Here is an 18,241-nt window from a genome sequence, read left to right on the forward strand (position 1 = left end):
CCTTGTGGGCTGTAGCTTAAATTACAGAATTCAAAATTTTCTTAACTTTCTTAAAAACAAGTAGAAACACAAAATATGTTTGATGTAAAAATTAAAGATATTTAAATAAAATGAATTTTCTCAGAACACTGATCAGAACTCTAACCTCAAGAGAGTAGGGTTAAAAACACATTGTTTTGTTTTGTCAAAGTTTTTTTTTTTTTTTTGCTGTAGTTGGCAGGCACCAGACCTTTCAAATACTAACAGTAACTTTGGCTAGACTGACCTAAACTTATGCTCCTCCTGTCTCTGACTCATGGATAGCTGGTATTACAGACATGCAACATCGCATCTGGTTCTCATTGTTTTATTTTAATCTGTCTTTTCATTTATGAACACAACCTTAACCTCAAATATGGAAATGTGGTAAAACACAGAAACCAGAGCCCAAGGTCCTGACTGAAGGACCGAAGTGGGAATCCCAGAGAATGTGGAAATATCAGGGAGAAGGCAGCTTAGGAAGGCAATCTCAAACAACTGCTTATTAATTACAGGACTCATCCTTAAATAAAGAAAACATGAACCTTAAATAAAGAATACATGAACCTTAAATAAAGAATACATGAATCTAATCCAGACACTGACTTGCCTGAGTGGTATCACCTGGGCAAAAATCTCAAAATATGAAAGTATTTTGAAAACTGAACTTATATAAAAATGACAGCCCATATATGAGTAATGAACTTGCAGCCAGAACAAAACATCAATATTTGTGATAGACTGAAACAACATCTGTCAGAATACTCAATATGTCCAGGATGCAATTCAAAATGATTCTATACATGAAGAACCATGAAAATTGCAACTTGCATGGGAAATGTCAATAGAAGCCAAATTTTATACAATAACATGGGGTTTGGGAAGCACCGGACAAAGATTTCAAGGAAGCCATTGTAAAATGGACTTGATGGTGCAAATATGGTTGAAATAAACGTTAAGATATAAAGTTTAGCAAATAAACAGAAGAACCAAATGGGAATTTTAGAACTTTTCAATATAAATTATTGTAACTGTGGACTCAAAAGTAGATTAAAGCTGACAGAAGAGTAAACGTGAAGACAGAATAATTGGCATTACTCAAACTATGAACATAGGAGTGGAAAAAGATTGAGTGTGGAGAACAGTTTCAAGGCCTAGAGGAATCATTAAAACAGGACTAAGACTTATGTCATTGGGGTTTCAAGAGAGGAAAAAGATGTAAAAAGAAATATTAGAAAAAAATGGTGGAAAACATTTTAAGTTGCAAAAGATATAAATCTAGATTCAAGAAGCGGCATCAATCCTAGTTAAGATAAACACAAAGAAATTCATGCACAGACAAATTATAATCAAATTGCTGAAGATAAGATATCTATAAAGCAACTATAGAAAAAAAAAGACAAATTTCCTACAGAGTAAAATGACATAAATAACTTCAATTCCTTTTCAGAAATCAGGAAGCCATTAAATCTATTCTGAATGAATTGATCAATGATCATCAGAAGAAAAGAAATTATGTAAAAAATCACTTTCACACATCAGGAATAAAGACAGCAAGAGAAATGGTAAATATCTGGGTAAAATAAAACTTTTTTTCCCTTGAATATATTCAGTGATTGAAAAAAAATGTTGTCCAATGAAGTTGAGTAAAGGATGCTAAAGATCTTATTTTATTTTTTTTTGGCCAGTCCTGGGGCTTGGACTCAGGGCCTGAGCACTGTCCCTGGCTTCTTTTGGCTCAAGGCTAGCACTCTGCCACTGGAGCCACAGCGCCACTTCTGGCTGTTTTCTATATATGTGGTGCTGGGGAATCAAACCCAGGGCTTCATGTATGTGAGGCAAGCACTCTTGCCACTAGGCCATATTTACATACCAAACAAGCAGTAAAATAGTAATTCTAAGCAGAGAATGAAAAGTTATATATTTTATTTTTCATCGAGAAATCACTTTATATAGACATATATAGATGTACTATATACTTAGGTCTCGTGTCTTTTATAATAGTCACGTCAGTCATACCTTACTGAATAGTATTTTCAGTCATTTGTTTGGATTGAGGATTTCATTACTTAGTTTTTAATGAGTTCTCAGGCTGGTGAGTTAACACAGAAGACTTGCCTGCCATTCACAAAACCCTAGGTTTGATCCTTAGCATAACACACAAAAATCACTTCTTTTGCATATTTCATCAGCACACATTAAAATTAAATAGTAAAACTGGCATTAACTGGGTTAGGAACAAATATTGACTTTTGATAAGAACACAGAACAACTGGTGGATGAGATGTGCGAGATCACTAGAATGTATGTTTCCAGCAAGAAATCACATTCTAGAGAAAAATAAAATCTGTATGCATACACATGGATTCATCTTGTGCTTTGTCTAGATCTCTCTCGTTATTGTGAAATTTTATTTAGTTTTTAATGCAGTGAGAGATTTAAGTCACAGAAATTTGACAAAGGCTTATACTTACTTGCTTCCTCAGACCAAGCATGGTTTGGAATTAAATAAAGACATGAGAAAGTCTGTTTTTCAGGCCCCTAGTGACTCACATGTTTAAATTGTTGTTGATTCTACTAGATTTCTAATGTATTAGATTTCATTACAGAAAATATTAGTAATGTTCTTTTTTTTTACAAAGTAAAACTAATCGTGCTAAAATTATTAGCAAGTTCACTCATTTTCTAATATTTAGTTTGCTAATCATAACGGAGGACTTGCAGAACTCTTTGGAGCAAACCACATTATCAGAGGTGTGTTAAACACATAAATTTTGCGTGAATTCTTGCATTAACTGAAGTAATCTCAATATATTTATGTAGTGTAGCCTATTAGAATGATGACTAATTTAAAGAGGAATTCCTATCATTTCTGTACTAAGTGGGGTTAACAAGAAGTTCAGCAGAAGATGTCATTCCAATCATGTTTAATGTGGCTTAAAAAATGGTTGAGTTTCAGTGGCTCATGCCTATACTACTCAGGAGGTTATGATCTAGAGGTTCACAGTTCAAAGCCAGACTGAGAAGAAAAATCTGATAGACTATGTTTCCAACTAACCAGGAAAAAAAACAAACTGGGCTGGCGGTATGGCTCAAGTGGAAGAACATATCTAGCTAAATGTTCATTGAATATTTTAAAATATATTTACCATTCTATACATATAACATAAAAATATAGATACAATTTAGTTTGTAAAATGCCATATAATTGCTGAAAATAATGAAATGATTAATGTCTACTAAAAATTTTATCATTTCTGTCTGTTTCCCAGTTGTGGTGGAGGAGTCTAGAAAATGGTTTCAAACTCCTGTTACTTATGGTATTAGGTAACTCCCTCTCGTTGAGTGTGATCTAGAACTAGTGTGGATTGGAATATAACAGAAATGGTGAGATGTTACTTCTGGGATCAGGTTACACATTGAGTCTGCCTTCCCTCTTTCCTGTAGTTGTCCGCTTTGACAGAAGCCAGCTGTCAAACTGTGATCAGCCCCGTGACAAAGCTACTTGGCAAGGAATCCATGGAGAATTCCATATAAAAGCCTGTGTAGCCAGACACTGGCGGCTCACACCTATAATCCTAGCTACTCAGGAGGCTAATATCTGAAGATTGTGGTTTGTGCAGAAAAGCCCATGAGACTCTCATCTGCAATTAACCTCTCAACTTCGAGCCAATCCCCAAGTGGAATGGAAAGCCCCAAGGCAAAAAGCCAGGCTCTCTGCTGGCTCACTCCTGTCATCCTAGCTACTCAGGTGGCTGAGGTCTGGAGGATCACCTTTGGAGGCCCAGACAAGGAAGAAAAGTCCACTGCCACTCCATCTCCAATTAACCCACGAAGCAAAGAAAGAAAAGGCCCAGCTACGAGTGTGGATCAAACTGTAGAGTGCCAGACGTGAATGAAAAAGCCGAGCCAGAGTTGGAGGCTCGGAGTCCAAGCCCCGGCACCGGAGAAGTGAAATAGAATAAAGGAAACTCCAAGGCAAAGTAACTGGTTGCGGTCTTCTTCTCTTCACCCTGGCGCCCAAGCACGCAAGCTCTTCCACACCCAGCTCCGGCTCCCCGGTCAATGGCCTCCGGTACATACAGTACAGACGCTCAGTTCCGGCTACTGATCAAGATCCCAACCGAGGGAAGGCTGGAGGAAACGGTTAAGGCTTTCCTTACCTGCGTGTGCACTCCGCTCTCCGGAAGCGAAGCGGGTCCTCTAAACCAGCCTGTCGAGAGGATAAAAAGCCCAGCATCCCCTTTCCACAGACCAGCGCCAACACTGGATGCCGCCATGACAGAGACGGGGGACGGGCTATAACAGCGAGCCGCCCATTGGTCGAGCGGTGATAGATAGGACCAATAGGGAGCGTCGTTACTAGAAAGGCTCGGGGATTGGACCGGACCGCTGTGTTTCAGCCCTGTAGGCGGAGTTTCCGTGGGCTGCTAGGGACGCGCGGAGACTTCAGCTTGGAAGTCAGGCTGCGAGCATGGGCTGGGCGCGGAGTCTGTTCCGTACCGCGTGGGGAGCGTTGTCCAAGGAGGTGAAGGAGCATGTGGGCACCGACCACTTCGGGAACAAGTACTACTATATCCCGGAGTACAAGAACTGGAGAGGTGAGACGAGAACGAGGTCAGCGGTAGCCTGGTTAGGAAAGTGACCGCGACCGAGTCGGGTTCCGGGACGCGCCGCGCTTCGGTCGCGGAGTCCCGGGAAGGGACGACCCCAAGTGTGCCCCCTTCACTCTGGCCGGGGAGCTCTGCCTCTTCTCCGGGCGCTTGTGCGGCACGGTAGGGCTCTGCGGTCCCGGCCCCCTGGGCCTGGCCGGGGTGCACCGGGCTGGCGCGGCTCCCACGCCCCTGCCTCCCGGGCTGGCTTAGCCCTTGCCCTGGGCGACGGGGACGGGCTCGAGTCCTCCGAGGTCTCGTCCCACTGGGGCCCGGGGTCGTCCGGGAAGCGGCTTGCGGCTTTTCGTGAGTGTGCGCTTCCGAGCTTACAGGGGCCGAGTGGAGAGATCGAAGAAGGGCGTCTTCAGTCTTTCCGCTTCCTCAGGGGCACTTGGTCTGGGGTTCCTTGAGTCCCCTTCCCTTCGTCACACCCAAAACCTGTCCGAAGTGAGGCCACGCACACTGATCTTTCCTGATCCTCAGGAAGTTGTGTCCCAAGACACTCGTCGAGCTCCATTTGAGAAACATGACTGGTAGTGTTGTTTCTCTGCAGGCTTGGTGCCTAGTAGTAGTGGAGTGGGGTGTTTTGGGGACCTGGGAGAGGTCCCTGTCCGTTGAAATCACATCATGTAACAGCATTCCCATCTTCTGTGTTGTTCCATCACGACCGTGCACGTTTGGGACGCCAAGGTGTGGATGCTCGACTTGCCATCAAGTTACGTGGGAAGTGTACATAGGAGGCATGTGGTCCCAAATCACTGAAGCAAAAGGGACTGCGGCCTTAGCTAGCAATCTGGAGACCATGAGTTCAAGCCCCAGTACTGCCAAAATAAATAAACAAGCAAATAAATAAATCAGGATTTGGATGTAGGAAAAGTTAAGTCTGTATCGCAGTTCTCCTGCCTAATAGCTGCATGGCCAAGGATAAGATAGTTTTTACTTAGTGTTTTTGTCTTGAATTTGAGACAATAATTGTAACAATAATACTGGTAATTGTAACACAAATACTGAGAAACCTGGACTATTCAAAATTGTGTTTCTTTTATTTCCCGCACATAGTGACTGTATGATATGATTTTTCACTTAAATTTGTTTTGCTTAGTCTTTTCCTGTAACATATTTTATAGTGTTTTAGGCTTGTTTGCCTAATGAGCTTTTAAACTCTTATTAGGGCAGAAAATATGCTACTTTCTGCTTCCTGTTACAATCTTCTAACAGTGGGTTAATCTGCATTTTCTAGAATTTTATATGAATGGAAGTATGTAGCATGCCTTTTCTTTTTCTGGACTCTTTGGCTTGATTATCTTGAACTTTGTGTGTGCATGCTTGCATGCGTGCATGCACCTCCTTCCGCCAAAGTTTATCCTTTTTATTGCTAAGGTTCCACTGGATGGATATACCCTAATTTGTCTAGTCATCCACATGTTTATAGATAATTGAATCATTTTCATTTTGTGGCTATTACAAGTAAATTATGAATGAACATCCATGTCCAAGTAATTTATATAGTTAGGCTTTTCTTCGTTACTATGAATGTTTGTAGACTTACATTTCACTGTTTTAAGAAGCAAATTGATAGTCCCCTCAATTTCAATAGGAATGTAAGAATTTCAGTTGTTCCTCATCCTTACCAACATCTAACATTAATTTTAGTGAATTTTTGTAAGAATTTTTTTAAGAATTTGTATTATATCTTAAATGTTTGATATAAACCACTGTCAAAACCATAAAGTCATGGAGTTTTGTCAGTGGAGAAAGTTGTTTCTTTTTAAACTACAAGTTAAATTACTAACAGATATAAGACCTCTCAGGCTATTGTCTCTTAAATGATCTACAATATTTTTGGTGTCTTTTGAGGGATTTGTCTTTTTTAGTCTAACATGTTCAGTTTATGGTCTTCAAATTCATAGTATTTCATTTTTAAAAAATATTTTTAGCATCTATACTAAATAGCCTGTGAACTAGTCAACTATTAATTGCACAATGTTGGCTGTACCCCACTTTAAATGTAGAATTTGTTAAATGTTTTAGTGTGAAATATTATGCTTTAGTGTGCTTATGAATATATATTATAAAGGATTAAAATGTTTGGGTTTTACTAATATGACTTTTTTTTGGGGGGGCCAGTCCTGGGGCTTGGACTCAGGGCCTGAGAACTGTCCCTGGCTTCTTTTTGCTCAAAGCTAGCACTCTGCCACTTAAGCCACAGCGCCACTTCTGTCTGTTTTCTGTATATGTTGTGCTGGGGAATCGAACCCAGGACCTCATGTATACGAGGCAGGCACTCTTGCCACTAGGCCATATCCCCAGCCCCTAATATGACTTTTTTGAAACTTAGTGATAAAATTATTTGGAATAGCAACAATACTTTGTAAAATATTGATAATAGCTAAAATGATTTTTTCCTAAAAATGAGAAATACACACTAAAAAGGCCTTTGTCACTATTTCTAAGGATATAAGTTAGAGCTGTTTTGTTTTTTTTTGGGAGAGGGTGGTGGTGCTGGCTCAAACTTAGGCTTGAACTCAGGGCTTGCTTGAGTGTGCTGTCTCTGAACTGCTCCTTTTGCTCAAGACTAGAGGTCTACTACTTGAGCCCATAGGTCCACTAATAGCTTTTTGGTAGTTTAGTGGCGATAAGAGTCACACAGACTTCCCTATCTGGGCTGGCTTTGAACTGAGATGTTCAGATCTCAGCCTCCTTAGTATCTAGGATTATTATAAGTATGAGCCACTAGCACAGGACTAGAACTGTTTTAGTAGATAATTCTCTCTGGGGTTTGCATTCTGACTACATCTTTTAAAGAAGGTAGTTAGAACTATGAGCACCAGTGGCTCACACCTGTAATCAAAGCTACGCTTGACATTCAAAGCTAGTCTGGGCAGGGAAGTCCATGAGATTCTTTTCTCCAATTAACCACCAAAAAAAAAAAAAAAAAAGCCAGAAATGGAGCTAGGGATAAACTAGTAGAACACCAGCCTTTAGTGAAAAACTAAGGGCTAGTATTGTCTTGGCACTGAATTCAAGCCCTAATACTGGTGCAGAAAAGAAGGAAGGAAGGAAAGAAAAAGACAAGGTAGCTAGAAGTAGTTCCAGCTTTCTTGATTACCATGTCTGCAGTCATAGCAATTTGATTTCATGTCATTAGCTTTTAGATAGCCAAAGTCCTGTGATATGGTTCAGCATAAAAATTTATTTTTCTTGGTGCTATTAAGGTTTGAATTCAGGTTTTACCCTTCCTAAACAGATGCTCTACTGCTAAGTCACCTCTTTAACTCTCTTTGCACTGGTTGTTTTTGAGATATACTTCCTGATTAGGCACACGTGGACTGCAATCCTACTATTTTTCACTTACCACTGAAACTAAGATGATAGGTTCATTGAGATGGAATTTTGTGGACTGTTCAGCCTGGATTAGCCTTGAACCATCCAGTCTCTGCCCCCTGATTACTTAGGATTACATGTATGAACCACCAAATCTGGCCTGAAGGATTTTTTGAGTTGTTTGCCAGTGGACATCATGAATATCCAAATTTTGAAGAATTTTGTGCAACGTTTGGTTCTGTGCACCATATTTTAAGGGAGATAATTGGAAATTTAGTGTCCAACTAACATGGTTTTGGTGATGAAAAATGCTAAAAAATTGTATTTACACTTACTATCTGTGACGCTTAAGAAAATTTTCCCTGTAAGGAGACTATTTAGAAGGAACTTCAGGTATTTGAAAGATTGCTGTATAGAGAAGGGTTCGACTCATAATTCTAATCTTTAATTCAGAGCTTGGATCAGAAGATTGGTGTTTAGCATTCTATCAGAACAACTTCCAGTCTGTTAGAGCTATGCTTGAAAAAGAACTGAGTGCTCTGTGTTTGGCTCTAACTGGGAGGATTTAGGAAGATAGCTAAATGGAAGCATTTGATCAAGAATTCTAGGGATCAGCATGATTTCAGAGTGATAGAATATTTCTGGTCAGAGATAGGAACAGGTAAGAAATGTCAGAGATTGAATTTTCGTGTGGGTTGACTTCAGAAGACAATGTTTTTACTGAGGTAATAGGCAAGATTAGATTACTAGAAGCCTTGAGTCCTATCTGCTTAAGGGTTGCACTTGATTCTATAGATATTAGATAACTAGTAAACAGAGAAATGAATCTTAGAGAAATGGCTGTGGTGACCATGTGAAAGATAAGCTTTATTTACTACAGTTCTTGAACGATATCCCATTGAACTGTGGTGACGAGATTTGAAAGAAAAGGTAATATTAAAGCAGAAGATAGTAACATTGAAAATACTTGAAGGAAGCCTCTTATGAGTTCCATCTAGTGTTTTAGATGATGTGTGACATCTCAGAGGCTGTTCACATTAGTAATAACCAGATTTCCTGCAGAGCACTAGTGACATTTCCAAACTTGGACTTGATCTTACCATTTGCTCCTTTCTTTTAGCTCCAGTCTTAGCTCTCAGCTCTCAGGTCTTAGGATTTTCTCAGGACACATTGGAGAACCCATAGATTCTTTCCATCTACCTGTGCCGTAGGCCAGCAGCACTACTGAGCTTGCTCTTTTATCTCATCCTGTATCACTTGTTAATTTTCTCTTGTGGCAAGTGTTTATTGATCTGTACTCTGATTAAAGCATGTCTGTTTTATGTATTTCAGATTAATTGGCTCTAGTTTTAGGCCTTTCTGTTATTGCCAGTATCAGGGTTTCAACTGAGCACCTTGTTCTTGTTCCACTTACTTTCTTGGCTGGCAATAATCAATCACTTGAGCCAAGTCTACAGCCCAGCTTTTTTGATGGTTATTTTGGAGATGAAGTTGAATCAACTTTACTACTGGAATTGACTTCAAATCTTGATCCTGATCTCATCCTCCTGAGCGTATAGGATTATAGGCCTGGGTTTCTGGTGCCAAGTTTAGTTTCAGACCTTTTGATGGAACTTTTTTCTGTTTTCTACCATAGCATAACCGCCCCTTTTGTATTCTTGAATAAATTTATATTGGATTTGAGGGGTCAAAGAAGGAAAACATGAATCAGTGGCTATTTTCATCTGGTATTTACACATTTAATTTGTAATGCAAGTTTAGGAACACATTTTTCTTCCATTTCATTCACAACATCCATAATCTCCTTACTAGTAATAATACTTAAATTAATGGTGGTTGTCATTTACTGAGTGTTAACCAATTACTTCATATCTTTACAATAATCATGAAACTAGGGATTATTGTCTTCGTGCACCTGAGTATAAAAAGTAGGTGAATAAAAAGCAGCTCCTCAATGAAAGGAGACATTTATAGACCTACAATTACTAAAAAACAAAAAACAGACAAACAAAAACAAGATATTTTTTACAACAGAAAATGACTCAGTAGTTTTGCAAAATCTTAAAAACATAATTAAAGAATCTTTTAATAATAAATAGGCCAAAGTATCCTTAAAGAATTAAGACTAATGTGGGGAGTCTTAACTCTTCTTTCTAGTGGGGTGCAAAGTTGGAGTTACTTTCATCAGTGATCAGCAAAGTTTCATTTTCAGCAAGGACACCTCAATCAATGACTGTGAAGATACTTATCTATTTGCCTTTCAGAATGAAAATGTCATTCAAAATTTGTATCCTGCATTGTTCTGTGTACTTGTATGGCTTCAGTGGTTTAGATGAGTACAACTTACCTTCTTTTATTTATATATAAACTTAAATGTCCTTAAAGTTATAATGACATAATTAATAGAAATAACTATCCAACATCAAAATGATTGATCAAAATGGTGATGTTCTTTTTAAAATTTAATTTAATTTTATTGTAAAGGTGGTGTACAGACTGTTACATAAGTAAGACAATGAGTACATTTCTTATCAAGCAGTGTTTTCTCCCTTGTTTTCTCCCATTTTTCCTTCCCTCCCTACCCCCTCCCCCTCAAGTTTTAAAGTTTGTTTCCAATATAGTGTCCTGTGAGTATTGCTGTTGCATTGGTTCACCCTTTGTCCTTTGTCTCATCTTTTTTTTTTTTTTTTGCCAGCCCTGGAGCTTACCTCAGGGCCTGAGCACTGTCCCTGGCTTCTTTTTGCTCAAGGCTAGCACTCTGCCACTTGAGCCATAGTGCCACTTCTGGCCATTTCCTATATATGTGGTGCTAGGGAATCGAACCCAAGGCTTCATGTATATGAGGCAAGCACTCTTACCACTAAGCCATATTCCCAGCCCTGTCTCATCTTTTTTTTATTTACCCTCCCTTCCCCAAATCAGATAAACATATATATAAGACACAGGATACCAGAATCAAAAACAGTGACAACAGGGGATAAACCAAAGAGGGAAATAAAAGAAAAACAAATAAAATAAATAACTTCACACAGTACATTAATAAAACCAAACTATTTTTTGCATATCTAGGAGTTCGTTTTGATTAGCATCATTTTATAGGGTCATATATACATAGGTATTGAGTGAGCTATTGTGATCCTCTGCTAAACATATACTAATTATTACAAACGAGGGAAACCATGTAGCCTATGTTTCTATGGGTCTGGCTTTCCAAGTCTTTCCATTTCCTAACGAATAAGGCAATGTCGTTCTTTGTAGAATTCCATTGTGTATATATATATATACCATGTTTTCTTGATCCATTCATCTACTGAGGGCCAGCTGGGTTGGTTCCCTATCTTAGCTATGGTAAATAATGCTGCAATCAACATAGTTGTGCTGGTAGCTTTATTGTGGCCTTGTCTTTTGTCATTTGGGTAAATGCTCAGGAGTGGGATTGCTGGCTCATAGGGGAAGCTCTATGTTTAGTCCTTTGAGGAACTTTCATACTGCTTTCCAAAGTGGCTGAACCAGTTTACATCCCACTAACAATTAAATGGTGATATTCTTGAATGGGAATGGAACTCTCCTCTCTGTAAAAGGAAGACTCATATCATCTCTTCCAGTAGATGGCAGCCTTGCTCCAAAAATTGTAGCTCAGTTTGTTGAATATTTTTTTTGGACACTGATTTAAAGTAGTCTTTTCTCTAAAATAACTGAATGTAGTTCTTTTCTCCAAATAACCCCGTACGATTGCTTTATAAACTACTAACTTTTAACACAAATTTTAAGTGCCAGTAGGAATTATTTTGGTCAGTAGTCTATAATGTTATTAGTGACAATTATATTTTCAAGAATTGATAAAAAAATTTTAGGGAGCTAGGGATATGGCCTAGTGGCAAGAGTGCTTGCCTCACATACATGAGGCCCTGGGTTCCATTCCCCAGCACCACATATACAGAAAACGGCCAGAAGTGGCGCTGTGGCTTAAGTGGCAGAGTGCTAGCCTTGAGCAAAAAGAAGCCAAGGACAGTGCTCAGGCCCTGAGTCCAAGCCCCAGGACTGGCCAAAAAAAAAAAGAAAAAAAATTTAACTATACATGTTATCTATAGTAATCAACATTCTACTCTGAATTTGTTAGTGGTCATGTAATATAATCTTATGATGAACATCAAGTTGATAGAATATCCTGAAGTATTTTTGGCTTTTTAGCTAAAGCATACTTTTTGTTTAGAGATACCTAAGAAAAGTTGAACTTACTTTCAAAAACTTATTTAATGGGCTGGGAATATGGCCTAGTGGTAAAGTGCTGGCCTCGTATACATGAAGCCCTGGGTTCGATTCCTCAGCACCACATATATAGAAAAAGCTGGAAGTGGCGTTGTGGCTCATGTGGTAGAGTGCTAGCCTTGAGCAAAAAGAAGCCAGGGACAGTGCTCAGGCCCTGAGTCCACGCCCCAGGACTGGCAAAAAAAAAAAACAAAAAACGAAACTTATTTAATGTAAAACAAGTAAATTTTTATAGAATGTGGTTTCAAGGATGTTCTGGCATTTGGATTTTAAATTTTCTAATCGACTTGACTTTCCCTTCAAGATTACTTCCTGAATTTCCTTAGTTTTGTACATGAATGTATGAGTGCACTTAAGTGCAATTTTAACTGTATTTTGGCAAAGGGAAATTAAAACATTATTTCACCTGTGTCTATGGTTGTATCATACATTCAACCAGAGAAAACCAGGAGAAGAAAGAAATGTCTCCAGCGTTATGAGTGTCCATCCTTTATGCCGGCTTTAAAATGAATGCGAGGAATTCAGTACCAGATGCTGCTTTTGGTTTTCTTGGAAGGGAACTGTGGAATCTTTGAGAAAACACAAATGGAAACTAGTCATGGCTGATTGATTAAACTGTGTTATCTTCATTTCTAAGTGAGACTAAAAGAAAAAAGTTTCTGTCTTTTGCTTTGAGGTTTCATAACTTTTATATTGAGAATAGCAATATCCATAATAATGATAATTATCATTTACTAAACTGTATGTTTAGGCACCTTACCCAGCATTTGTAAAATTTTACTGTTTTCAGAATTATAGATAAGAAAAATAAGGGATCCAATGGTGCTTTGTTAGTTCTTTTTTAGTGAGAAAACAATTTGTGTCAATGTGTCACTATATTTGCATTAGGATCTGGTTTCTCTGATAGTATAAATCGGATGGAATATGATTTTTCTCATTACTCAGTATAGCAATTCATTTGAAAGCTTTCTAAATATAACTTATTTTTGCAAGAGTTAGGAAAATAGGTTGAATAGTTGTTTTTAAAAGAATTCACACCTAAATGAGTTCAGAACATGAAATTCCTTCAGAAGTAAATGCCAATCTTCACTATTCAATTGTTAGTTTCCGTTTTTACAAAATGATATGGGAATGTATCTGACTTTAGAATTAGTTTTTATAATTTTAAGAGAAGAGATGGTTTCTTTGTTTTTTATCTTTATGGTTATGCCTCCATCTTGTGGTCCAAATGACAAACTGCACCCTTTGCCAGAGATTGTACCTAAGCAATTCCCTTTCTCAGTTTAATGCAACTATTTTCTGTTTTGTTTGCTTATCTTACTGGTGGCTCACACTTCTTTTCTAGCTACTCGGAAGGCCAAGATGTACAGGATTTAGGTTGGAAGCCAGGTCAGGCACAAAGTTCAATTAACTCCCTTCTCCAAAAAAGCCAGACTGGAGGTATAGCCCACATGGTAGAGGGCCAAGCTCAGCAAGCTCTGCAAGCATGAATCCCTGAGTTAAAACCCCAATACAGCCCAAAAAGAAACCATAACCTTCACTAAACTTGTTGCTTGGTTCAGCTTCCCTCAACCATCTTCTCTCCTTTTCATGTGTTTTCTGTCTTTTGGTTTTTGTTGAGACTCCTGTCCTGTATTATGTGCCTTAGGCTAACAAGAAAGCTGTTTGTTGATTTTATTTAGATGATCTTCCCATTGATAAGGATTGAATGTTGTGGGTTCTTGATATTATTATGTATGTTTATTTCATATAATTGATAACGCTAACATTGGGTAGACATATGTGTGTATATACATATATAATGATTATTTTCTCTTGTTGAATGAATGAATCCCTTTATGTAGTGACCTTTGTCTTTTTACATTTCTTTTTACTTCTAGTCCATTTTATCAGATGTAAGTATAGGTATTCCTGCTTGCATTGAGTTCCTTATTACTTGATGTGTCCTTTCCCATTCCTGTACTTTTATTCTACACATGTCTTTACTACTAAAGTGAGTTTCTTGGGGTTTTGTTGGGGGGGGGGGAGGTTAGGCATCAAATCATTGATGCTTTTTTAAAGCATTCATTTAGCCAATTCCAATATAACTTAATTTTTCTTATGCAAATTTATGTGGGATTGGTTATTATGTCTGTTTTATGTGCATTAGAGAAGAAATGGTTCTGTCCTATCATAAGGATATAAAATTTAATAAATATATATCTATATCTCCCCAAACCTGCAATATTTGTTGTTATTTTGGTTTACTCTCTATTTTCCCCACATAATTTGCGTTTCACTGAAATATTTTAAAGTGTCTTCCTATTAGCATTTTTTGTTTGCTTGATTGGGGTTCTGATTGTTTGGTTTGGTTTTTGTTGTGGTTGTGTTTTACCATGCTGGGTATTAGTGTCCTATTAACATCTCTGGAGCTGAGTATGGTAGTACACTCCTGTAGTCATAATTCCCCAAAGGCTGCGATAGGATCAAGAATTGAGGCCATAGTGGCAAGAGTGCCTGCCTCGGATACACGAGGCCCTAGGTTCGATTCCCCAGCACCACATATACAGAAAACGGCCAGAAGCGGCGCTGTGGCTCAAGTGGCAGAGTGCTAGCCTTGAGCGGGAAGAAGCCAGGGACAGTGCTCAGGCCCTGAGTCCAAGGCCCAGGACTGGCCAAAAAAAAAAAAAAAAAAAGAATTGAGGCCAGCCTTGCATATATAGCAAGACCCTGTCTCAAAAATCTAACATTTCTTCTACGAGTGTTTGCTTTATTAAGGGGTAGGTTTATTATTTATTGGATACATGTCTATCATTTAGTTTGTTTATTGTGAGTTGTAATTTTTAGAATTGAAGGTGTCTTTTTGTCATACTTAATATCCTATTTGAATTCTACTTTGATATTAGAATCACAGTCTCTGATTTCTTATTGTTTGCTTGATACACGTTTACCCATTTGTTTCTTTTTATTTTTTATTTATTTATTTCTTTTTATTTATTTATTTTTTTGGCCGTCCTGGGGCTTGCACTCAGGACCTGAGCACTGTCCCTGGCTTCTTTTTGCTCAAGGCTAGCACTCTGCCACTTGAGCCACAGCGCCACTTCTGGCCATTTTCTGTATATGTGGTGCTGGGGAATTGAACCCAGGGCCTCATGTATACAAGGCAAGCACTCTTGCCACTAGGCCATATCTCCAGCCCCCTCTTTTTATTTTTTAGTTGTTCTGTTTTAGGTGTCCCTTTTGTTTATAGCATGTAACTTAATTTTTTTTCAGATTCTTAATTTTCTCCTAAGTAGGTGACTCCATTTATGTTTATTGATATGCACATACTACTGTTTGCTGTATTTTAAAATGTTTCTTGGTATTGGGAAGGTTGGTAATTTTGTATTTATCTCTCTGTATTTATACTTTTCTACAGTGACCTTTAACTCTCACCTGTTGCTTTTATAACCAATGAGCATATTCTCTTTATTCTCTCCTCCCTACTTTTCTATATATTTACTTGCATGTTTTGTTTATATATATATGTATGATGAATATATAGTGCATACATATTCATGTATATATACGATGTATAAATCATACCTAAGTAATATAATTCATATATGCATAATATACATATGTATGTACAATATGCAGTAGACAGCATAGGGCTGAATTGTCTTTACTTGCAGTCCTACTTTAGTTTTCAGCTTAGATATTTAATTAAATATACTAAATGGTCATCATTAATTTTTTATTACCATTTCCTCAATCATCCTTCAGTGGGATAACGCTCTTTTTCTGGAATATTTTTCAAGTAGGGCTTCTGAGTACAGAATTTTGAGTTCATACGTGTCTATAACTTTGAATTTTGGGGGTAGAGTTTAAGACAGTATCGTTTTGTGTAACCTCTGATGGCCTTCTTGAACTCCCGAGTCTCGTGCCTAGCCTCCGCAGTGCTGGTATTACACGTATGTCTCACCGTTCCCAGCTCTGTGACCTTTAGAGAGGGACAATACTGGGATTAAATACAAAGGTTTCGGGCTGGGAATATGGCCTGGTGGTAAAATGCTCACCTCATATACATGAAGCCCTGGGTTCGATTCCTCAGCACCACATATATAGAAAAAGCTGGAAGTGGCGCTGTGGCTCAAGTAGTAGAATGCTAGCTTTGAGCAAAAAGAAGCCAGGGACAGTGCTCAGGCCCTGAGTTCAAGCCCCAGGACTGGCACACAAATAAACAACAAAACAAATAAATACACAGGTTTCATACTAGGTAGGCACTTGAGTCATGCCACTAGCACTTTTTGTTCTTTGCTGGTCCTGGGGATTGAACTCAGGTTCTAGGTACTGCCTCTGAGCTTTTTTGCTTAATGCTGGTGCTCTAACACCTGAGCTACAGCTTCACTTTCAATTTTTTGTTGGCTGAATGGAGATAGAGTCTCATGGAGTTTTCTGCCTTGGCTGGCTTCAGACTGCAGCCTCCTGAGTGGGTAGGATTACAAGCATGAGCCACTGGGGCCTGGCTGGTTTTGGTTATTTTTTGTGGTGGAGTTTTACTTTTTTTCCTAGGATACCCTAGACAACATCCTCCTATTCTTCCTGCCATAGCAAGGGTGACAGCAGCATACCACCATGCCTTGTTTTTTCTTCTGTTGAAATGGTGTCTGGTGAGCTTATTTGTCTAAGCTGCCCTGGAACCATGATGCAGCCGATGTGTCAGCCTGTTGAATTCCTAGAATTATAGATAGGAAAAGTTGGTGAGATTTTTTTTTTTTTTTTTGGCCAGTCCTGGGCCTTGGACTCAGGGCCTGAGCACTGTCCCTGGCCTCTTCTTGCTCAAGGCTAGCACTCTGCCACTTGAGCCACAGCGCCCCCTCTGGCCGTTTTCCATATATGTGGTGTTGGGGAATCGAACTGAGAGCTTCATGTGTAGCAGTAGTAGTAGTAGTAGTAGTAGTGGCAAGAGCACTTGCCACTACTCCCAGCCCTGGTGAGATGTTTTAGTTGTGTGTTTTTCTTTGTAGCTTTGACTCTTTGGGGCGCTCTCTCTCTCTCTCTCTCTCTCTCTCTCTCTCTCTCTCTCTCTATGTATATATCTATATATGTATATATGTATGTATATTTATATATGTATATATCTTATGTCATACTTGGCTTAAGGTTTTTTCTTTTTTGGTGGCAATATTAGAGTTGGAATTCAGGGTCTCATACTATATAGCCATTCTACCACTCGAATCATAGCCAGCCTTTTTGCTTTAGTCTTTTTTTTTTTTTTTTTTTTTTTTTTGCCAGTCTTAGGGCTTGAACTAAGAGCCTGATCACTGTCCCTGGCTTCTTTTGGCTCGAGGCTAGCACTCTACCACTTGAGCCACAGCACCACTTCCAACTTTTTCTGTTTATGTGGTGCTGAGGAATCGAACCCTGGGCTTCAAGTATACTAGGCAAGCACTCTACCGCTAAGCCACATTCCCAGCCCCAACTTTGGTCATTTTGTAAAATAGAGTTTTGCATTTATGCTCAGGCAAGCACCAGACTACAATCCTCCTATTTATGTTCATTACATAGCTGGGCTTGTAGTGTACATCATTATGTCCAGCTTGTTTATGTGTATGTGTGTGTGCACGTGTGTGTGTGCACGTGTGTGCGCGTGCTTGAACTGAGGATCTGGGCTCTGTCCTTTAGCTTTTTCATTCAAGACTAGTGCTGTACCACTCGAGCAACACCTCTGCTTCTATCTTTTTAGTGGTTGATTGGAGATCAACCACTTTTCTTCCCAGGCAGGTCTGGGACCTCAGTCCTTGGATCTCAGCCTTCTGAGTAGCTAGGACTACAGGTATGAGTTAATGGCCCCCAGCTTTTTATTGGTTGAGTTTGGAGTCACTCAAAATTTTGCCCAGGCTAGCTGAGGGCCATAATCTTTGCAGTCTCAACCACCCAAATAACTAGCATTTTAACCATGGGCCATGATACACCATTAATAAAGGGTGTTTTTTTTTTTTCAAAGAAGCTTATTC

General features: G+C 38.8%; 2 protein-coding genes across 2 annotated transcripts in view; one reads left to right on the forward strand and one right to left on the reverse strand.

The window, feature by feature from the left end:
* Ercc8 (ERCC excision repair 8, CSA ubiquitin ligase complex subunit) overlaps window positions 1-4,304 on the reverse strand; it is a 38,725-nt gene extending 34,421 nt beyond the window's left edge. The window contains exon 1 of the mRNA XM_048368568.1: window positions 4,182-4,304. Coding sequence (XP_048224525.1) covers window positions 4,182-4,258 — 77 coding nt within the window. The 5' untranslated portion in view covers window positions 4,259-4,304. The remainder of the gene's footprint in view (window positions 1-4,181) is intronic.
* Window positions 4,305-4,463: 159 nt separating this feature from the next.
* Ndufaf2 (NADH:ubiquinone oxidoreductase complex assembly factor 2) overlaps window positions 4,464-18,241 on the forward strand; it is a 114,741-nt gene continuing 100,963 nt past the window's right edge. Inside the window, exon 1 of the mRNA XM_048368100.1 lies at window positions 4,464-4,619. Within this exon, the coding sequence (XP_048224057.1) occupies window positions 4,493-4,619 (127 nt within the window). The 5' untranslated portion in view covers window positions 4,464-4,492. The remainder of the gene's footprint in view (window positions 4,620-18,241) is intronic.

Source organism: Perognathus longimembris, chromosome 19 (assembly GCF_023159225.1).
Source record: "Perognathus longimembris pacificus isolate PPM17 chromosome 19, ASM2315922v1, whole genome shotgun sequence".
In the NCBI taxonomy this organism is placed as follows: Eukaryota; Metazoa; Chordata; class Mammalia; order Rodentia; family Heteromyidae; genus Perognathus; species Perognathus longimembris.